This window comes from Bradysia coprophila, unplaced genomic scaffold (assembly GCF_014529535.1).
Source record: "Bradysia coprophila strain Holo2 unplaced genomic scaffold, BU_Bcop_v1 contig_232, whole genome shotgun sequence".
Classification (NCBI taxonomy): Eukaryota; Metazoa; Arthropoda; class Insecta; order Diptera; family Sciaridae; genus Bradysia; species Bradysia coprophila.
This window is the reverse complement of record NW_023503493.1, coordinates 4,219,784-4,244,013: the sequence shown is the minus strand read 5'-3', so window position 1 is coordinate 4,244,013 and position 24,230 is coordinate 4,219,784. Positions and strand designations below refer to the sequence as shown.

Below are 24,230 nucleotides of genomic sequence, written 5' to 3'. Positions count from 1 at the left end.
ACGCCACTACCCCAGGAAAAACCAGAATTTTGTTTTATTGGCCTCGAAGTGGTTTCTGAGTGTGGTTTTCGAGGGTCGGGAACGCGTTTTCAGCTGTAGCTCAGCTGTATTGAAACCTGCAGGGGCCTGTGACCCATCAAATGAAAGGTATTCGCCACACGAATCGAACAAAAAAATAATTAGAAAAATTGGTGCAGATTTGGTTGAGCTAGAGTGGTCAGAGTGACCAAATTTTGAGCTACTCGAGCGTAGGATGAAAGGACTAATATTTTTTGGCTTATGAGAGATAGAGAATTACTTTCTTCGGCAAAGTCTCAGAGTTTTACGAGTAGAAAAGAAGGGCATTTGTGAAAAATGTCGAAAGTTGGAAATGGGTGGGTCAATTATGTTTTTAGAGGTATTTCTTGAATGGTGGCAGATAGAGAGTTACTTTCTTCGGCAAAGTCTCAGAGTTTTACGAGTAGAAAAGAAGGGCATTTGCGAAAAATGTCGAACGTTGGAAATGGGTGGGTCAATTGGGATTTTGGAGATATTTCTTGAATGGTGGCAGATAGAGAATTACTTTCTTCGTCAAATTTTCGAATTTCGTCAAATTTTCGATTTTCGTTAAATTTCGTCAAATTTTCGAATTTCATCAAATGTTTAAATTTTCGTCGAATTTTCGAATTTCGTCAAATTTCGTCAAATTTTCGAATTTCGTCAAATTTTCGATTTTCGTCAAATTTTCGAATTTCGTCAAATTTTCGAATTTCGTCAAATTTCGTCAAATTTTCGAATTTCGTCAAATTTCGTCAAATTTTCGATTTTCGTCAAATTTTCGATTTTCGTCAAATTTTCGAATTTCGTCAAATTTTCGAATTTCGTCAAATTTCGTCAAATTTTCGAATTTCGTCAAATTTTCGAATTTCGTCAAATTTTCGATTTTCGTAAAATTTTTGAATTAAAACTGTAAACTGTTATAAAAAGCAGTGTTGACTACACTTCTAAAACGACTGATATCCCAACAAAAATCTCTTCGAGAAAAGTGTGACGCAGTCTTTGAAGAACAATTTCTAAAATGAATGATATCGCTAGAGTTGACGCTTTCAGCTTCGTTACGCAAAAATTAAATTTTACACCCAATTTTAGTTCAAACAAGCTGGCTTAGGTTTTCTCATCATCTGCCAAATAATTTTTACAAAAAAAAATTTTTGACTGGAAACAACCAAAATTTTACCAAAAAAATCTGCGTCGCATGCGGCAGATAAATTTTCTTGCTGATCTGTTCCTGAACATTTGCCACTTTGCGACGTAGATTTTTTTGGTAAAATTTTGGTTGTTTCCAGTCAAATTTTTTTTTGGTAAAAATTATTTGGCAGATAATGAGAAAAACTAAGCCAGCTTGTTTGAACTAAAATTGGGTGTAAAATTTAATTTTTGCGTAACGAAGCTGAAAGCGTCAACTCTAGCGATATCATTCATTTTAGAAATTGTATTTCAAAGACTGCGTCACACTTTTCTCGAAGAGATTTTTGTTGGGATACACTTTATACCCAAAACAGTATCCTGAACCTGTCACTTCTATGGCAATTGGAGTATAATTGTAAAGCTAGGCTTAACCTCTATTAGGGAATCCACTGATCTATCCGTAATCCTTTTTCTACTTTAGGTGGAAGTTCACCAGCCAAGAAAAGAATATTAAAATGAAACGACTGCGGTTTTCGACTAATTGGGCCAAGGACTATCTGGGCATGTAAAAAAACAGCTCCGACGGAGCCTGGTCCACTTTCAAAAAAATCCCTCTCAATTTTATTGTTTGCATGATTCGCCTAACATATCCATGTATAAAGTAAAGACTAGTCTTCTTACATTGGGAATATTTTCGGCCTCGCCTCGGATTAACAATCGACATCTAGTGCGATAATATGCCGTCATACGATTCTTGTTGCATACATAACTATTTCGGGTCAGTTTTATATTGAATGCACCAACTATTTTCGACAGTTTTAGCTTATCTTTTCAATTTCGACCATTTGAAGGTCACACGCATAGATTTCTCAACTGTAATTTCACTATCCGTTAATAATTGTTAGATTGAAGAAGTAGTAGATTTAATTAATTCCGATTCTAACGAGCATGATCAAAATGAAACTTTTTGCGATGGTAACATTTTCTGTACCCATCCAACATCGACGAAAGATTAACAAGCAAAAAATAATTTATTTTCTTTGTAACTTGCATTATATTTCAAAGATAAACACGAGAGAAAGAGTGAGGGTAAAAAATACGATTTTTACACTGAATGCTTTTAACATTAATTCTCAATTCAATTTTCGTTACATAAATAAGATAACCCGTTTGTTATCAAGATTGTTAAACCGAGAAAACCTCTTTGAAAAGCGTTCCGCACGAGAAGAAGGGAAACAATTTTTTTATCCAAAAATCTATTTGTGTCTCTCCATACACACACAGTAAAAACGTATAAAGTAAACTCATCATAACAGAACATGAAATACCGAAGAAAAAAAAACCCGTTGATTTCAATCAGATTGAAAATCATTTATAAGAGGATTAAATTTCGAATCCTCTTTCATATTTTATACAGAGTGAAATGCTTCTTCTCCTCAGCTTTTTTTTTGTTTATCTGCAATCTGTGTACCATCCACCAGAGAAAATGGTGAAGTTTTTCTTTTTATTATAGGTTTTTAAAGCTGGCGAACGAAAAAGTTGAAAGATCAAAATAAATATATTTCCAATATTTGCATGAGATAATGATTCAACGTTGTAAATAAAGAGGAACAAACGTATCCAATTTAGTGAATGTATTCGATACGATTCGAACGAACACTTTGGTGTATCAAGATCTTACGAATAGTTCGAAGACTTCTAGAAAAAAGATTTTTCAACAAATTTTTTGTTCAAAAGATCTAAGCGTTTTCCACCGTCCATAAAATTTAATTCTGAGAAATGGTGGATTACATTGGATGCTGCGAAAGTAATTCATTACATGAGGTAGCAATTCAATGTTAAGGACACACTCACTTTTTTGAGTAACACGCTTCGCACAAGTGCAGAGTTTTATTCGAGGCAAACGCAACTACATTTGTCGAAAAATAGTTACCGACACAAATTGCTCAAAGAACTGATGCGTCAGTTTGCAATTGTCATCCAATGTCAGCATCTAATGCATTCTAGCATTATGAATGGATAACTTTTGTAGGGTGCAAACAACTATATAATGGTCAACTTTCGCAAGGAGTCGGCAATAGTATAATGTTAAACAACGACAAAATGTGTCAAAATTTCTTTGACGATATCTTATCAGAATACTTTTTGAAAAATGTTAGACGACAATACCGACCGCAAATGTGTTCTTTAGCAGTCCTGAGAAAAGTCACCAGTTTACCTAAAGAAACATAAAACTTACTGACATATTTCTGGCCAAGACATTCTTTAAATCGATTTTTCACCATGAAGCCATGATGGCTCATTTTTGGTCAAATGGAGAAAAATGTAGAACACAATCAGTTTGGTCAGTAAGTTTTATGTTTCTTTGGTACATTGGTATTCGACCACTGTTTCGATCTGAGAGAAAATTCAAATACGTTTTTCGACGTTTTGCATTAATATGCAGTTCAAAAATACCATTTCTCATCAGGCCATGTCGACAGTGGTACTCGATGCAATGCTCTAAGAACACTATACCGATTTGCGCACGAACAAGTCTAGCGAATCATGGTCGAAATGAATTCCAACTCATCAACAAATTTGCTATCTCGTGCCCAGTCAGTGGTTTCTTTACGAAAAGCCACCACTTGAACGGATCTAAGCAAAGGATTATGTTCGATTCGACATAGTGTCTGTCTGATGGCACGGTTTTTGATGTAATGAATGCTTAGCATTCGATTCAACCACATATAATTGATGACTTAGTCGTCTGGTGGTTTTTCTGGAAGAATCAACCAAAGTCACATATGTATGTGTGGCTTATGAAGGTTTGAAAAAACTTTCATTTGTTCACGTGCAAACATATGTGCAAACCTTTGCCTAAATTTGGTTAAACTGCTACAATCAAAGCTATTTTTTATTGAAAGCTGCCGACAATTAGAGATAATCATGACTCATGATGATCTAAGTACATTTTTAACATTCTATCACTAAGAAATGTGAAAAATTTTGAAAAGAAAATTTAAGTCTTGCAGTACCCAGATCTCTTTCCAGGATAGTACTTCTTCGATGTAGTCATGAGGGTAAGCTGGTATTATATGTGTTTGAACTAAGTTAAAGATACTTGTTATATATACACAACAAAAAGAACACCGAAATGTTATTATACGTTCTGAGCATGAATATTAGTACATTACCATGCTCTGTGGTTTTTACGAGAGATGTACGTATACGAGTGCATGCGCCAGTATTACATGTCGAGTGCTTGCAAACGAGAGGTGGATGATTGTACATTGCATTGACAAAAGATTTTCAAAAAGTTAATCCTCTGAGGTTCGGATTTACAAGAAGAAAATTCTTTGGAGAAAATCTTTTGCTGGATTTTCATAGATTTCCATCGTTGACTGAGTATTTCCCTCCTAAATTATGAGTATTTTTTCGGATTTTTTTAGGACTTCTTTCGGTTTTGACGTTTTTTAGGAAATAAAGGATTTGTTTCTGTCTAACAGTTAATTTCCTAGTTTATCCAATCCGCTTGCTAATCTAGGTTGAATGTCAATACACTAAACACACATCGTGTACGATATTATACACACTGCATTGGGTTATATGGGTCCCCGGTTTATATCAAATTGAACAAGGTGACAGCAAACCACCATAATTCTCGTGTTTCACAATAAAAATTTATTATTTTCTACTTGCGATATAAAGCTTTTGCGGTGGATGGATAATAATTCCGTTAGATCTTAGATGTTATGAGGTTATGTTGTTAGACGTAATATTATTACAAATTTATATATGGTCGAGCGTTGAAATTTAGAGCGTCGTGACAGTTATATTTTATACCACAAAACGATATTGTAAAATCCACAGTAAATGTGGTACCTTCCATTTATATACGTAGCGATGTTTTACGTTATATGAATGTGGCGCTACATTGTCTGACTAAGCGAAATATATACTTTGGTTGTTGAACTGTTTTGTAAAAACGGAAGTGTGTGACAGGTGATATTACGCGAGACAAATTTTATGATGTCGATCATTTCAGAGAATTGATTATAAAACGAGCTCTGAAAGTGAATTCGACGTCGATGAGAGATGAGTAGGCTGCTGAGACCCACTCACAGGGCAAAAAAATTGAAATGTCTGAAAACTAAAACTTTCAAACAAAAATTGAAAAGCCCGGTACGAGTGGAAATACCTAATTTCTATGTCCATAGCCCCTCCAAGCCCGATCTATACAATTTTTTTTTGGCTCATCTCTGACTCCGATTCAAAGGTCATGCCTTTAGTGGCTTAAAGAGAAGATGACATTCTTTGTCAGTGGTGTGTGAGATATTGACTCTAGATTCCTCCATGGTTGGATCTTATTTGTAGGTCAAGGTCACCTTACGGTAATTGTGGCCAACTGACCATACAGGGAAATCGGGAGATACCCAAAGGACGTATGAATGTTAACTGACAAAATTGAATTAGTTGTCCATTTTCAAATTTTATAGGCATAAGTTGGTAGTAAGTCTGGCCCTGACTTAAAATTGTCTCATACGTCAGAAAAATAGACGCGAGAATTTTAGTGGTAGTACGAGGGGCACCCTAAAAGTTTCGGGAATCGGGTATTTCCGATGCATAATAGTATTTAATTTGAACATATTCGTAAATTTCAACATTTTTTAAGGTAAATAGCCAACTCAGTTCGAAAAAGGGTCTACTCAGACATCAGGGCTTATCATTAAAAATTGAACTAAAATTTCACGACTTTGGCAAGTTTAGACCAGGGTTTCTGTTGTTTGGGTCTCAGTATCAATGTAATACCAGCATAGTTCGATAAAAGAATCCTAAAAATATGTATCTAAAGAATCCTAACAGATTTCATCAGAAATTTCGGGAAAAATCGAAAGAATTAGATTCACATGCAATTTCACTGCGAGAGCGGCCCTACAAAATGGATCAGTTTATTTCTAAAATTTGAGATGTAACATGACCTGTTTCCTAGTGAAACAATAGCTTATGTTTCAGTTATAAAAGTCCATCCCTTTCCAGGCAGAACGATTTTCCGCTTCTGAGATATTAAGGCCGAGAAATTTAAATCACGAAAAAGCCTGATACTGAAGTCTCACTATGAGATCACATTTTTTGTGCCTTAAGGCCTATATCGTGGCTGTTTCTTGGTTAATTTGCTTTGAGTAAAAGTGAGGAATATATAATCGAAAAAAATACAGTAAAAATATAAGTTCTCAGAAAGTTTTTAGCGAAATTGTTCTAGGACTACACAATTTGCCAAGGGACACTGACTAAGACCAAACTGGTTTTATCTGCGTATATCAAATTATTTCACATGAATTATGACTTTTCTGATAGCTGAGAGTCCAATGCAACAGCAAAGTACTTTCAATTATCAAAACCTGTTTTTGAGGCAGATCTGTGGAGCTCTGAATCCGTCAGCAGTAGGTGTTTTTAATTTATCGCATTACTACGAAGTGTCAACATTTGAAGGCCGCGTATATGACTTATTACCATTTAGATGGACCATACTTTACATGAGAACATAAAAATACTTTAATAAAAAATAATTATTTAAGAAAAAATAAAAAAACGAACAGCACTTCAGATAATGAATTCTTCCATTTTCAAAAATGGCCGACAAGCCTTTTTATAAATGTTCCTCAACTCACAACAAAATCTTTTTTTACGATGTTAAGACGTCATTTTACTTAAAAAATGTTGAAATTTACGAATATGTTCAAATTAAATACTTTTATGCGTCGGAAATACCCGATTCCCGAAACTTTTAGGGTGCCCCTCGTACACTCGAACCAAAATTGTGGATTTCTGGAAGGGTTTCCGCTAGGTTAATTGCATCATGAATAGAGAGGTCATCACCTATCCAACGACATCAATATAGTCCAGGTCGTGTGCTGTAGTTTTTTGTAAACACATCGAGAAGTTTGTAATTTTCTTCTTCTTATGCCTTCCACACCGGTCTAATGAAGATTTTCTAATTTTTTAACAGACGGCAAGCATATTAACAGTTTTACTATCTGATCTATTACTTCATTCTATCGAAGATTTAAAGAGATTCATTTCAGAGATCTTTTACTTCATTTGTTTTGAACATGATTTTTGCTATATAAGACATAATAATTCAGAGCTTGTCGTTTATTATTGCTGTCTTCGTCGATATAATGCGTACCAACGCCTACAATTTCAGATAGACCCGTTTCTCAATGTTAAAGATATCAATAAACGAGCCATCAGAACAGTCGGAGCGTTTGCTGCGACTGAGCCCCGTACAAACCCGTATATCTATTGCGTACGTGACCCTAGTGCGTCTGTCACCCTACTTTGACCGTAAGCCTATTGCGCCGGTTAATGTAGTTAAAGTAAAATTATTATGTAATGTGTACATCTTAGAAATTGCGCATAGAAAACAAAACTTTCAAATAGCCCTAAAATTTTAATTTATTGAGTATAAATACACATAGGCCTAGTATCGGCCTCAGTCCGAGGATCCAAATTTATTTTTTTTTCAACTACATTCTATTCGGCCTTTGATTACCTTCCAAATGAAACAAAAAATACGAAAAACGTATGAAATTTGCTCGAGTTATATGTAAAATACACATAGGGCCCTAGTAGCGGCCTTAGTCCGAGGACCCAAATTTAATTTTTTTTCAACTACATTCTATTCGGCCTTTGATTACCTTCCAAATGAAACAAAAATTACGAAAAACGGATGAAATTTGCTCGAGTTATATGTAAAATACACATAGGGCCCTAGTAACGGCCTTAGTCCAAGGACCCAAATTTAATTTTTTTTTCAACAACATTCTATTCGGTGTTCGATTATCTTTCAAATGAAACAAAAATTACGAAAAACGGATGAAATTTGCTCGAGTTATATGTAAAATACACATAGGGCCCTAGTAACGGCCTTAGTCCAAGGACCCAAATTTAATTTTTTTTTCAACAACATTCTATTCGGTGTTCGATTATCTTTCAAATGAAACAAAAATTACGAAAAACGGATGAAATTTACTCGAGTTGTATGTAAAATACACATAGGGCCCTAGTAGCGGCCTTAGTCCGAGGACCCAAATTTAATTTTTTTTCAACAACATTCTATTCGGCCTTTGATTACCTTCCAAATGACACAAAAATTACGAAAAACGAATGAAATTTACTCGAGTTCAATGTAAAATACACATAGGGCCCTAGTAGCGGCCTTAGTCCAAGGACCCAAATTTAATTTTTTTTTTCAACAACTTTCTATTCGGCGTTCGATTACCTTCCAAATGACACAAAAATTACGAAAAACGAATGAAATTTACTCGAGTTCAATGTAAAATACACATAGGGCCCTAGTAGCGGCCTTAGTCCAAGGACCCAAATTTAATTTTTTTTTTCAACAACTTTCTATTCGGCGTTCGATTACCTTCCAAATGACACAAAAATTACGAAAAACGAATGAAATTTACTCGAGTTCAATGTAAAATACACATAGGGCCCTAGTAGCGGCCTTAGTCCAAGGACCCAAATTTTTTTTTTTTTTTTAACAACTTTCTATTCGGCGTTCGATTACCTTCCAAATGACACAAAAATTACGAAAAACGAATGAAATTTACTCGAGTTGTATGTAAAATACACATAGGGCCCTAGTAGCGGCCTTAGTCCAAGGACCCAAATTTTTTTTTTTTTCAACAACATTCTATTCGGCCTTTGATTACCTTCCAAATGAAACAAAAATTACGAAAAACGGATTAAATTTACTTGAGTTATATGTAAAATACACATAGGGCCCTAGTAGCTTTTCACTTCTAAGGCCCTAACTCACGGTCCACTCACCCGATTTTAAAAAACTTTTTTTATTGGAGGATATAATCCTAGGAGTCGAAATAAAGATCTTATCGGTTGAACAATTTTATTCGGAATGAAAAATATTTAAATGTCCACAATTTGTTTAGGCTACTTGTGGTTGCCTACTATAATTTAGAATACAGGCCAAAATAGTAACACTTAGTCTTTGACTCCAACATTTTTTTCCTGGATTGGTATTGACAATACCTATCATTTGCCGTGTCATTTACATTTCCATCGTTTATTTTGCCATAAATATCACCAAAAGACCTTAAATCACTTAGGTGGCCCTAACTCACGAAGGGCCGACCCGAATATGCCCATCTTCGAACTTAGCCTCACTATTTTGACTATCTTTCAGGGAAAAAATTTTTGAAATCGGATTTGATTTACTCAAGATATCGACGTGACGGACAGACGGACAGACGGACAGACGGACAGACGGATAGACGGACAGACGGACAGACGGCCCAAATTTTTATTGCGGATTCGTCATCTATGAACATAGGCAAACACTTTGCCCTTACCGTCTGCTTCGAATTCCATCAATTACACACGGCATCGTAATCCTATAAGCCCCTTCGTACTTCGTACGGGGCTAAAAACGAAATTGACTACCCCAGTGTAGACCAATTTTTTTGACCAGTTGACTTACGCTGTTTTTCTGGTTTTTATGGTTCATACAACTTGTTCGAAGTTTTCGCCCTCTTATTGATTTTCTTTTATTAGGCTTTTGATCGCGGATACGGGCTTTTCTAGCATTGGAATGTCATGTGCTCACAAATTTTCAAATTTTCCGGGCCGGGTCCTGTGCTGTGGGCAACATAATTAGGAATGTCCAGTCATCTCTAATCTGTAGTGCGTGTAATCAATTGCACATTATTTACGACATTTTGATCAAATCTGATCCAATGTTTACCACGCTGTTACTAGATAGCTTTTTAATTGCGCTTATGGGACACTATGTTGCGTGAATGTTTCCACTTATAAACGCATTGCTTTGTAAAAAGAACATTTCAGTCGATAGATTTTGGTCGGTCCTACAAGATGTCCTTTCTGAGCATTGTCATAACTTTACTTTTGTGTGGGACAGCAACGGCGTCGTTTGACATCCTCATTCCGACGACTGTTCAAGCTTCCTGTCTATCAAAAGTTTTAAGTGAACTTACGAAGGACGACGAATTTTTGTCAATCGTTTGGTCGGAACATGTCGATAACACTTTGAAGAATGGAATTTGGAGCATTTTCAAGGAAAAAATGAAATTTATTCTGAACAACGATGATGGAAGGGCGGAATCTGTGAAATGTCACTTAAATAGAACTCCCAGTGCTGTTATTTATGTGGCATCAACGAGGGCGGAAATCGTTGACGGGATACCGTCACTTCGTAGCACAAACGCTTGGGGCGTTACAACCAAGATGATTATCGTATACCTAAACAGCAGTGAACACAGGAGACTGATGTTTATTGACCCACCAGTCCCAGAAGCATTCCAGTTGTTTGCCCGGGATATCCAAGTTATTTACGAATTCGGGAATGAGGTCACATTGCTACGGTATAAATACAGCACTTGCGGTAACGTTGAACTTATTGGTAAATGTCAGTGCTGTGTCCGTAAAATTCTTAGCGCAAAAGATAGTGAATGTACGATCAAGACAGCAGTACGATCGTTCGAACCGTACTCATTTTACTCAAAAGGCATTGAAATTGACTTGGTGAAGGAATTGTCTCGTTGGTCGCATTTCAATCTCGAATTGGTAGCTACGGACGAACCAATAGTGAAAGGAAGGTACGTTTCCCACTAAAGGACGTTTCTATTAGAAAACGTTCAACGATTGTCGATTGCAGAAATTTCGACGTAATTGTCGGTGCCACCAATCAAATGAAGGACGGACTTGTACAGTCGATCGATTTCGAATTTGACGAGTTGACTTGGTGCGTGAAGAGATCCGATTTACATTCACCATGGCGGAATTTCTTCTTAATTGCGACCTGGGAAGTTTGGACTGTTACTACAATCGGAATTTATGTAACTGCTGCAACTCTGTATGCGTTCTACCATTACTATCACAACCGAGAAAATTACCACTATTGCACAGGCATAGCCCTTTTATGTATTTTATCCATCCCAGTGCCGTACAATCCGACTCACGGAATCGCTAGAATTCATTTCGGAATTCTGTTAATTTACGGCTTGCTGGCCGTGATATCAATTAACAGCTTCCTCATATCCATGTTAACTAAACCGCAATACCAATACCAGATCCATACGACCGACGAACTGATGAACCACGACTACACGATTCTGATAGACGTGGATTTAGTTGCATTGCACCTCTTGGGCGACGATCAGGTTTCGTCTTACGTCAAACGCAATTACGAACTTTGCAACGGTATGAAGCTGTGCCTTCATCAATTATCAGAACGGTCGAATGTGGCTGCAATTGTACCGCGAAAGTTCGCCGAATATTTTGAGTCGCAGAATAGTCTTCCAGTTTTTTGCTTCGATAGCTCCGAAACGTTCAACAGAGTCACGCGTTCACTCACTATGAATAATTCGAATAGTCACTTACTCAACCGAACAAATTCATTCATTCGGCAAGCAATGGAAACCGGCCACTTGCTCAAATGGGAAACGGTTAGTACGGCGAGTAAGAAATACGAGGTGGATGGGAATAGACCAGTTGTTCTGTCAGTCGAACATCTTCTGGCATTAGTAATTATATACTGCGGTTGCATGATAGTGGCAATGGTAACGTTCCTTGGTGAATGCATGACATTTAAAAATATTCAGAAGGGTGACGCTGCCGGTAGAGGTTGGAAGCTTTTGGACAAATATATATTTAGCCGAGAGAGAATAGTGTGGAGAAGATTGTCAGGATATCAGAGGACCATTAGAGTAGAGCGCAGAGTATGACTCAATTTATGGGTCTACATTTAGCCGTTGAAATGTGGCCTACATTTAGACGCTGAGACGTGACCTACATATAGAAGCTGAAATGTAGCGTAGATTTAGGTCCTGAATTGTAGTTTAGATATAGGCGCTAAAATGGAGTCTACATTTAGGCGCTAAAATGGAGTCTACATTTAGGCGCTAAAATGGAGTCTACATTTAGGCGCTAAAATGAAGTCTACATTTAGGCGCTAAAATGAAGTCTACATTTAGGCGCTTAAATGGAGTCTACATTAAGGCGCTAAAATGAAGTCTACATTTAGGCGCTAAAATGGAGTCTACATTTAGGCGCTAAAATCGAGTCTACATTTAGGCGCTAAAATCGAGTCTACATTTAGGCGCTAAAATCGAGTCTACATTTAGGCATGAATATTTTTGCATGACCTGTCAGTGATGCATACGAATATCAATGCTTAATTTGTTTTCTATGTTTCTAGACACAACAATAACCTTAGCTAACTACTCCACCTTACGTTTGATAATTGCGAGAATTGTAGCTTCAGAAAAGAATTCAAATAAAAATTGAAATTGGTGTTCACCACGGATTTTGTCATTTGTGAGCATAGTCAAGTGCTGTAAATCTATATTACGCAACTAAATCCACCAAATCTCATTTTTGCGTGTCAGATGTGTTCATGATATAAGCCCAAATTGGGTAAACACATTTGTCTCGCATAATGTAATCGATACAGTCCAGTCCTTGAAAAGTGATTTTGTGATAAGGATCCAAATGCAAACAACGATGTCTGGAGGATAATAGACGGTTGATTGCCTTGTAATTGCAAGAGAGCTTAATGGTGGTGCTGTGGAACACAGCGACATGTAGTCACGTGAACATGTTCTGTTAAATCACATTTTTAGTGCACAGTGGTTCAGCAACATGTTCAGTCTGAAAAGTGTTGGAACATTTTTACTCTTATGTCACCAAGTAACGGCATCACACGACATTCTCATGTCTGAAACCGTTAACAGTTTCTGGCAATCGAAAGTTGGAAACACTGAGAATTGTGCAAATAATTCGGAAAATAAATGTATCATCAGGACAGCAGTACGATCGTTCGAACCGTACTCATTTTACTCAAAAGACGCGGGATTTACGAAAGGCATCGAAATTGACTTGGTGAAGGAATTGTCTCGTTGGTCGCATTTCAATCTGGAATTGGTAGCGATTGACGAACCGGTAGTGAAAGGACGGTAGGTTCCCACTGAATGACGTTTCTTTTAAGAAAACGTTAAACGATTGTCGATTGCAGAAATTTCGACGTAATTGTCGGTGCTACCAATCAAATGAAGGACGGACTTGTACAGTCCATTGATTTCGAATTTGACGATTTGACTTGGTGTGTGAAGAGAGCCGATTTACATCCACCATGGCGAAATTTCTTTTTAATTGGGACCTGGGAAGTTTGGACTGTTGCTGCAGTTGGAATTTTTGTAACTGCAGTAGCAATGTATGCGTTCTACCATTACTATCACCACCGAGAAAATTACGTCTACTGCTTGGGCATCACATTCCTATCTCTTTTTTCCATCCCAGTACCGTACAATCCGACGCACGGAATTGCTAGAATTCATTTGGGGATTCTGTTGTTGTATGGTGTGCTGGCCGTGATATCAATTAACAGCTTCCTCATGTCTATATTGACAAAGCCACGATACCAATACCAGATCCATACGACCGACGAACTAATGTACGACAACTACACGATTCTGATAGACGTGGAATTAATTGCGGTGCACCTCTTAGGCGAAGATCAGGTTTCTTCTTACGTCAAGCGCAATTACGAACTTTGCAACGGCATGATGCTCTGCCTTCGTCAGTTATCAGAAAGGTCGAATGTGGCTACAATTGTACCGCGAAAGTTCGCCGAATATTTTGAGTCGCAGAGCAACTCTCCCACATTTTGCTTCGCTCGCACCGAGACATTCAACAGAATCACACGGTCGCTCAGTTTATTCGACTCGAATAGCAAATTACTCAACAAAACGAGTTCGTTTATTCGACAAGCAATGGAAACTGGCCACTTACAAAAATGGGAAGTGATTAGTGCGGGACGTAAGGAATTCGACAACAATTGGAATGGACCAGTGGCTTTCACAATCGAACATATTTCCGGAGCGATGGTGATATACGCTGTGGGTATGTCACTAGGAGCGCTAGTGATGATTGGAGAATGGTTCACGTATAAAAACATCCGGAAAAGCGACGGCGGCGGTAGATTTTGGAAATTGTTAGACAAATATGTTTTCAGCCCAGACAGAATATTTCGTCAAAAGTTATCTGATGATCGACATCAGGTTCATTCAAATGGATTGCAACCGTTCAATCCATAAAAAAGTCTGACTAATGCAGGCCTTTGGACCATGCTTCCATATCTCTGCACTTTTGCGCCGTAACGTAACAGTTCGTCAAAAGGGCTCTAGGTTAAAATGTCTAAGTAAAAATGTCTAACGGACAAAATGTCTAAAGCCAAAATATCTACATCCAAAATTTAGAAAGTCACAATAACTAAGGCGAAAATAAATATTGGACGAAATGACAATAGTTGGCAATGTGGGAATTTCGACAAAAACTTTGCTGTTATTGCATTCAAGGGGGGATTCTCCCCCCTTGACCCCCCTCAGCGGGGGCTGCCGCCCCTCGACCCCGCTTTTTTATTTTTCCATGTTCTTCACGGCCTGTGGCGCTAACTATTTTATTCAACTCCTAATATTATTAGCATTTGCGATGTTGTACTTGTTTTATATACTCGAATACAAATGAATATAACAGGATGTAGTCGATATACTCCATATACTTGGATATAGGCGATGTACTAGATGTAGTTGGATAGAGGCGATGTACTCGATATACTCAGATATAGACGATGTACTCGAATACAATCGAATATAATCGGATATAGTCAATGTACTCCATATACTCGGATATAATTGATGAACTCGATATAATCGGATATAGGCGATGTACTCGATATACTCGGATGTAGTCGATGTACTCAATATAATCGGATATAGGCCATGTACTCGATATACTCGGTTGTAGTCGATGTACTCAATATACTCGGATATAGGCGATGTACTCAATATACTCGGATATAGGCGATGTACTCGATATGCTCGGATGTAGTCGATGTACTCAATATACTCGAGTACAATCGAATATACTAGATATGCTCGGATAGAGTCGATGTACTCGATATAGTCGGATATAGGTGATGTACTCAATATACTCGGATATAATTGATGTATTCGATATACTCGGATATAGACGATATACTCGGATATAATCGATGAACTCGATGAACTCGATATACTCGGATATAGGCGATGTTCTCGATATACTCGCATGTAGTCGATATACTCAATTTACTTGAATAAAATCGAATATACTTGATATACTCGATATACTCGGATATAGACGATGTACTCGAATACAATCGAATATAATCGGATATAGTCAATGTACTCCATATACTCTGATATAATTGATGAACTCGATATAATCGGATATAGGCGATGTACTCGATATACTCGGATGTAGTCGATGTACTCAATATACTCGGATATAGCAGATGTACTCGATATATTCGGATATAGGCGATATACTCGATATACTCGGATATAGACGATGTTCTCGATATACTCGGATGTAGTCGATGTACTAAATTTACTTGAATACAATTGAATATACTCGGATATAGTCGATGTATTCCATATACTCGGATATAGGCGATATACTTGGATATACTCGGATATAGGCGATTTACTGGATATGCTCAGATTTATTCGATATACTCGAACATAGACTATATACTTGAATATACTCAAATATAATCGGATATAGTCGATTTACTCCACATACTCGGATATAATCGATGTACTCGATATACTCGGCTATAGGCGATGTACTAGATATGCTCAGATTTATTCGATGTACTCGATATACTCGGATATAGACGACATACTCGAATATAATTGGTGAACATGATATACTCCAATACAATCGAATATACTCGATATACTAGAATATAGTCGATATATTCGATATACTCAATACAATACAATATATACAATCATACGTTAGAACTGAATGTGTTATTAGTGTTTGTGTTCATAGATATTTAACCTGATAGATATTTCGATAGTGTAGACATTCTTCTACTTAGATAATTCGTCGTTAGAGTTTTTGTTCGTTAGATATTTTTGCGTAGACATTTTGACCGTTTCCCGTCAAAGGACTGGAATAAACAAGGCATCAGAACAGTCGGAGCGTTTGCTGCGACTTAGCCCCGTACAACCCGTAATTCTATTTCGTCCGCAACCATAATACGACCGTAGCCCTAATAAGCCCGGAACCCTAATACGTCTACAACCCTCTAATGCGTCTGTTACCAAAATGCAAGTCAAGTTGGGCATTGTCAAATTTACTGAAACTGTTCATTTTTAAATTTGCGCATAGCGCAATTACGAAAGCCCGTACGGAGTACCTCTCAAATAAAACCAACAATTTACGATATTATTTTAGAAACCCAAAATTTTTTGCCAACTTTCCATTGGGTATTCAATTACCTCTCAAATAAAACAAAAACTAGCAAAATCGGATGAGATTTACTCGATTTATGTGCAAAAAACACTTAGGGCCGAGTAGCGGCCTTAGTCCAAGGGCCCAAATTTGAAACTTTTTTGCCATCATTCTATTCGGCATTCAATTATCTCTCAAATTAAACAAAAACTAGCAAAATCGGATGAGATTTACTCGATTTATGTGCAAAAAACACTTAGGGCCGAGTAGCGGCCTTAGTCCAAGGGCCCGAATTCGAAACTTTTTTCGCCATCATTCTATTCGGTATTCAATTACCTTCCATAAAAAACTAAATCTAGCAAAATCGGATGAGATTTACTCGATTTATGTGCAAAAAACACTTAGGGCCGAGTAACGACCTTTGAGCCCTCCCAACAAGCCCACGTTGCATCTTACCTAAAAACAATGTTCAGCAACTTTGTTCTAGATAGATAGATAGAATAAGTGGGTGGCTTTTACGCCTGCACCTAAGCCTCAGATGGGCCTGTTGTGCGTACCCACGGTCGTTTATATTCTTTTAGTCTTGTTTAGAAATTTGAGGATGTTTGATGGAGCGATACTCCATATCGAGGTGTACTTGGTTACGTATGAACCTAGATACTGTGATCGAGCCATAATGTATGCTGGGCATTCGCAAAGAAAGTGTTCTGTGCTTTCGATTTCACCACACTTTTCGCAGTGTGGATCGTCTGCCACCCCAATTGTGTGGAGATGTTTCTTTAGAGAATTGTGACCTGTAAGTATGCCGGCAAGTCTTCTGAGGTTATTCCGATCGAGTGACAGGCAGTATTTCGAATTTTTGTTGTTTATTCTGATCGATATTTTTGCCTGTCTGGCAAAGTCTAGGGTATTCCAATAATTATTGAATTCTTTGGTTTTACTGTTCAGAATGAGCCGATTAAGTGTTGAGAATGATAAGGCCATTGCTGGCTCAGGTCCTATGAAAGGTGTACTAGAAGCTAATCTTGCTAGTTCATCTGCTTTTTCGTTACCAGCGACATTCGTGTGCCCTGGAACCCAAATAAGTGACACTTGGTGTTTTCCAGATAGTTCTTCTAGAGTATCGCGACATTCAAGGACTATTGAAGATGAAAATTTAAAGCCGCTAATCGCTTTAATTGCACCTTGACTGTCTGAGCAAATATTTATGGGTGAGACATTAGCTTCGTGGTTATTAATTATTTCTCTGCAGCATTCCATGATTCCAGTAATTTCTGTAGTGAATACTGTTAAAAAATTTCCTAGTGACACGGATATTTCTTTAGCTATGCTAGGGCAAAATATTCCCGACCCGGTTAGATCGTCCTTTTTTGATCCATCAGTGAACCACGAGAAGTGATTGTGTGCAATTGCATTCGGGGTATCCCAGAAACTACGATCCGGTATATTTACTTTAAATGATTTTTCGAATCTGTAAGTTGGGATGATTAAGTCGCAGGGCATATTGACTTCAGGTATTTGTTGGGACATGGCTGACCACAACTTAGTGTGCCCGAAATTGGCATCATTGATCAAGAGTTCAGACTGTTTGAACCTTAAAAGGGACGACTTGGCAAGAGACTTGATGTGAATATGTAGCGGTTCTATGTTCAATAGTGCTTCGAGTGCTGCTGTTGGGGTAGTTTTCATGGCGGAAGTGATTCCAATTAATGCTAATCTTTGTAATTTACTCAGTTGGGTTTGAACAGATTTCACTTCGCATCTGGGCCACCAGACTACTGCTCCATAACATAGTCTTGGTCTTACTATGGCTGTGTAAATCCAATGGAGTACTTTGGGGCTAATCCCCCAGTCATTGCCAAATAATCTGCGACATTGCCATAGGGATGCTACCGCTTTTTTAATGACGTATTCTGAATGGATGATCCAGTATAGTTTTGAGTCTAATATGACGCCCAAAAATTTTACAAATTCGGAAAAATCGATTTCCTTGCCAAAAAATTTGGGTTTTTTGAGTCCTGTAACCTTCCTTTTACGAGTGAATAATATCAGTCTCGTTTTATCTGGGTTCGCTGATTGCTCCCTACTATGACACCAGGATTCAACTAGTTTTAGTGCTGATTGCATCAAGTTTGACAGGGTCGAGATGCAGATTCCTACTAGGAGAATTGCGAGGTCATCGGCAAAGCTTTGAGAGTAAAAGCCAGCATTATTAAGTAAAGATAGTAAGCTGTCTTTAACCAAACAGTATAGTAAAGGCGGTAGAATACCCCCTTGAGGACAGCCTTTGCTTACGAAAACGCTTACTTTGGCAGTATTAAGGTAGGAGGATACAATTCGATCCCTAAGCATTTTAATAATCCATACAGTTACAGTAAGGTTGATTCCATGTGCGATACATGCTTTCCTTATTGCAGCAAATATCATATTATTAAATGCTCCGTCTATGTCAATAAAGCAACCAAGAGCAAACTCATCTTGGTTAAATGCTTTTTCTATTCTATGCACTAGGTGATGCAGAGCGGTTTCGGATGATCTTCTTGGCTGATAAGCAAACTGACGACTGTGTATGCAAAACTCTTTAAGTATTCCATCTCTCAAGTAGCGATCTATCAATTTCTCCAATGTCTTTAACAAGAAAGAAGTAAGACTGATCGGCCGGAATGCTTTCGCTGCAGTGTAAGTTTGTTGCCCCAATTTGGGTATAAATACAACGCGCACTCCTCTCCAACATTTGGGAATATGTTGGTAACGAATACTGGCAATATAGATTTCTTTCAGGTGATCGTTCATCGAATCAGAACCATATTGCAATAGGGCGGGGAAGATTTCATCTTCTCCTGCTGACTTAAAAGGAGAGAATGTAGATATTGCCCACGTTATTTTTTCCTTGGATACTATGGATTCGGCTATTGCCATATTATCGTCATCTGTGGACGGATTCAATAATAACGAATCATGATTGATTAGAGTCGGGGCTGTAGTACTACCAGGAAAATGTACTTCTAGCAGATGTTGAAGGGTGGCTTCTGTAGAATCCGTAAATTCTCCCGAGGGAAGCTTTAATGATCCTAAAGGATTAGTTGAGTTTTTCGATAAAGACTTAAATAGCCGGGAGGCTCCTGAGTGTGAGTTAACGGTATTACAAAATTGTTGAAATTTGATCCTTTTACTCTTGCGTAAGAATTTGTTATACATACTTTGCGCAGCTCTTCTAGCGGCAACCTTATCGGGCGATTTCCCTTTGGCTTCATTAAAAGCCTTCCTTACAGTCGTTCTAAAGTTTTTCACGTCGGATGTAAAGAATGGTGCTGACCTGCCATCTTTGTACGTCTTCAGTGGACACGACTCATGGTAACTATTTATGATAGCATTTAAAAGTTCATCGGCTCTGCTGTCTAGATTCGTAATTGATTCGATTCGCCCAGTTACAGGCAGTATTGCCTTTGACAAGTTTCTCTGGAATGAGTTCCAATCTGTATTTGCTGGATTTCTAAATTTCAGCGTGTCTATTTTGTCGGTGTCAATAGCAAATCTGATGCACCTATGGTCAGATGTCAAGATGTCATCGGTCACTCTCCAGTCTTTAATAAGATTGGCTACATGTAGCGATGCTAGAGTTATATCTAGTACCTCGTCTCGAATACTATTTCTAAAGGTGGGTTCATTTCCTTTGTTTAGGATTACAAGGTCAGAGCTCAGAATAAATTCGAGCAATGAATCGCCTTTCGGATTACAATCTGAGCTGCCCCAGACTGTGTGATGCGAATTCGCATCGGAACCTAATATCAGAGGAAGATTGTTATTCTTGCAATACGCCACTAACTGAGTAACCTCAGCACTGGGGGGAAGAATGTTCGCTTCCGAGGGAGTATAGCATGATGCTATCACGATTGTATTTGCAACTTTGTTCAATTTAACCTTCAGTGAAATTACTGCTAAGTCCCCCGTACAGAATTGTGTTAACGGGAAGATGTCGCAGTTCTTAGATGCTAAAATACACGCTCTTAATTTATTGCTGCCTTTGTATGAGATGATTTGATATTTCGTTTTGTCTATTAATTTAATCTCATTCCTGAGAATATAAGGCTCTTGGATCATGCCGATAAATCGTTGTGATTCGAATCTCAGATAATTAATTTCTATGCTGGCTGCTTTGCAGTGTTCCATGTTTCCTTGGAAAAATTCTAATCTATTTTTCTTCATCTTGGAAACAGTTTACGTTAAGTGGCTCTAGGCGTTGTGTATAACATCCTACTGGGAGTGTGGCTACTGAGTACGATAATCGCCTTGATGGTAAAAACAAGAGTTGATTTGTATGCTGGGAAATAAATTTTTCATTTTTATTCAATTTATGGGAATGGATTTTACAAATTAGTGATCGCTGCTGCTTCATTCACTTTTTCGGGAACATTTTTATCCGGCTGCTGCCGGCGTACGGTTTGAAATCGACTTCCTTAAGTGCTGGAAGTGAATTTTCATCGACGTTGACGATCCACGTTTGCTTATTCTTTTCGACTTTGGACCGAAAAACGCATCTCCAATTGGAGGTATCCAGATTGACATTTTGCGCTGCCATGAGAGTGAAAATATCGGGTGGCTCGAGCGATGGCATCGACACGATCATTGTGTACTTGAACAGAGTTGGTGGGGCCCCTTGATTGATTGACTTAATTTTCGCGTTTCCCCATGGAATAATACCTGGGATTATCGAAGTGAGCCAATCCCGAGTTGTGGCATTTGAACAGATGTAGCGAAATTTTCCCCGGTCGAGGAAGCTATCCTCAAAGTTGATTTTGCTGATGTCTTTCGCTCGAGTGATTTCTTTTAGCACGGCGGTGTATATGCTGGTGCCTTGCGTCTCACTGAAGAACTCAATTGCTGCATCGTCCGAAACAATGTCGACGATGTGGAAGTCATTTTTAACCACTTCGGAAACAAGCGGCGGCATTGTGACTGATGGTTTCAATTTTTTCGGAGTAGACGACGACGATTTTTCTGTTGTATCTTCCGAGAATACCATGGAACGGTGGTTACGCTTAGAGGAATTCGTTACCTCCAAATTGTTGAGGTTTGCTGATATACCGCTCAACGACGATTCGCTAATGGTTCGGTATATACGATTCGGTCCAAACACTATTGTTGTATTTAATTCGTTGTCCTCGTTGTCCGATTGTAGGAGTCGATTTTCACTTCTAGGGCTTATTACATCCTTTGACATGTTCGGTGTTTGCGATCTGTTATTATTAAGAGGGAATGAATTTGGTTTTAGTGAGATTGAAAAGTATTTTGAGGTTAGTTGAGGGAGTCTTAGTGTTACGATGGGTTTTGTTTCATTTATTACCTTTAATTTTGAATAGCGATGGTTCAACTTGTTTGCTGGTTTTGTTGTAACTAAATAATTCGAATTACGCTTGCCATTAACCGAAAGCTTTTTCCTTATTTGAGCTAAAACTTTTGAATTAATTTGCCACCATGTGGCTGAATGCGACTCAATGATGGAGTTTGATTTAATGTGGGAGAATCGGTGTGTTGGTAATGAAAGAGATCGAGTAGTTGTATATTCTCGAGTGGTGTCATGTTTGGTTCGCGGTGTGTGTGAGAAGGGGTTTACAATGCTTGTTGGAGTTAACTTACATCTGGCAATATCACTCGTCATATCGATGATTTTAAGCATATTAAGTGATTGTTTCGTATCAGTGTTGAACCTTGCGGTCGTTTCGATTAACAAGATAGTGTCTGTATCTTGGACTTTTACCACAGCAAATTTGTTAAAATTTGCTGTGTGATTTTGTGGCATCAAAAGGAGTACCCAAGATGAGCCGTATGGCGTTTCAAATTGGTTTTTGATTGTGTGTACAATTACCTTACCTGTATTGTATTTCCACCCGATGAGACTTTCTGTCTGATTACCGAAACCAATAAGTCTGTGTAGATGTAAGGTGATGATTAGCTCTCTCGCTCTGGTATGCATGCTGACACAATATGGCCACTCTCAGCACTATACGATAAAAATTTCACTTAACTCGTTTGATTCTAATTCACTAGGCACTTATTTCACTATGCCTGCAATCTGTTACGATCGCGATGAAGCTCTCGTCCAAGATAATAAGCTGAATGCTTAGCTATAATGGGCCTGAAGGCTTCAATTTCGACAATTCTCGCTGGATAGAACTTTAGCACGTCCTACCTCTGTCGCGTTCTGAAAGAACTTTGTTCTACTCGTCAATACCTTTCATTTGATATATCACAAGCAGCTATTGCGTGCGTATTTCGGTAGATATCGTCGAAAGACTGAAAAACACCTATAGGGCCCAGGGCCCTAGCTCTGGAGGGGCCGACCCTACCATGCCCATTTTCGAACTTGACCTTACTTTTGTCGATACCAATCGGGGAAAAAAAGAATTTTGAAAAAAGGTTGTGATTTACTCAAGCTAGAGGGGTCACGGACAGACGGACAGACGGACATTTTTTTTATTGCGGATTCGTTATCTATGAACATAGACAAATGCTTTGCCCTTACTGTCTGCTTCCAATTCGACGTGTTACAAACGGCATATTAATCTTATAAGCCCCCAGTACTTCGTACGGGGCTAAAAATATTGGAGGCCGTTGTTTCGGATCGGAACCTGCTGTCATCCATCATAGAATTGGCGGTTGTAAAATTTGTATCGAAAGCCGTAGACTCTAGACAGTAACGACATCATTGATAATTGCGAGAATTGTAACTGCAGAAAAGAATCCAAATACAAATTGAAATTGTTTTGTCATTTTTGAACATAGTTTAGTAGTGAAGTGCTGTAATAGTAGTGCTGTAATATGGCCAGCATTAATAGTTCGACTGGAGCTGCTCGAGTGTATATTACACAAACACGAGTAAAGCGTATATATACAAGAGGGTGCCAAATTCATCGGCAATGTTTTATTGCGTGAGCGAAAACATGGAAACCGACCGAACGATCAAACGATTGATGTATCGACGTAATAATGTAGGACTTATAAACTCTAGATAGAGAATAATAATAGAGAGTTTGTGCAAATGATGCATAAGTTATAAGTCACGTCTTTCTAAATCATAAGTTATAAGTCGACTACCTATAGATTAAAAGTTATACAGTCATAAGTCGAAAGCTCTAGAGGTGGTGACCTGGTAGATCATGTGAAGTAACAAATCCCAACTAAATCTCTACGATAAAAGTGCGACGCAGTCTTTGTAGTACAATTTCTAAAATGAATGATATCGCTAGAGTTGACGCTTTCAGCTTCGTTACGCAAAAGTTAAATTGTACACCCAATTAGTTCAAACAAGCTGGCTTAGGTTTCCTCATTATCTGCCAAATAACTTTTACCAAAAAAAATTGACTGAAAACAACAAAAAATTTACAAAGAAATCTGCGTCGCATGTGGCAGATAAATTTTCTTCTGTTCCTCAACAACTGCCACTTTGCGACGCAGATTTTTTTTGGTAAAATTTTTGGTTGTAAAATTTAATTTTTGCGTAACGAAGCTGAAAGCGTCAACTCTAGCGATCTCATTCATTTTAGAAATTGTACTTCAAAGACTGCGTCACACTTTTCTCGTGGAGATTTTGTTGGGATATCACTCGTTTTGGAAGTTTGAGGTCAACAATTTGACGAAATTTCAAAAAACTTGGCAAATTGCAAAATTTAACGAAATTTCACAAAACTTGGCAAATTGCAAAATTTCACGAATTTCGAAAATTTGACGAAATTCGAAAATTTGACGAAATTCTA

The 24,230-nt window shown here is 37.9% G+C and overlaps 1 protein-coding gene and 2 long non-coding RNA genes across 4 annotated transcripts; 2 read left to right on the top strand and 1 right to left on the bottom strand.

The window, feature by feature from the left end:
• The first annotated feature begins 959 nt into the window (after positions 1 to 959).
• On the top strand, positions 960 to 23,918 carry LOC119075997. The gene is made up of 3 exons (XR_005087530.1): positions 960 to 1,034; positions 6,378 to 6,387; positions 23,694 to 23,918. It is a non-coding gene; the product is annotated as an uncharacterized LOC119075997 (long non-coding RNA).
• On the top strand, positions 15,055 to 15,516 carry LOC119075996. Its single transcript, XR_005087529.1, has 2 exons — positions 15,055 to 15,166; positions 15,373 to 15,516. It is a non-coding gene; the product is annotated as an uncharacterized LOC119075996 (long non-coding RNA).
• Positions 20,786 to 22,671, bottom strand: LOC119075994. 2 transcript variants are annotated; one of them, XM_037182568.1, is made up of 2 exons: positions 21,821 to 22,671; positions 20,786 to 21,713 (listed from the first exon to the last, which is right to left on the bottom strand). In XM_037182568.1, exon 2 carries the CDS (start codon positions 21,695 to 21,697, stop codon positions 20,873 to 20,875), a length of 825 nt encoding a protein of 274 aa, XP_037038463.1. In that variant the 5' UTR covers positions 21,698 to 21,713; positions 21,821 to 22,671; the 3' UTR covers positions 20,786 to 20,872. The 2 variants fall into 2 exon arrangements, with proteins under 2 accessions (XP_037038463.1, XP_037038464.1); XM_037182569.1 differs by having other exon boundaries at positions 22,348 to 22,671.
• Positions 23,919 to 24,230: the final 312 nt, after the last annotated feature.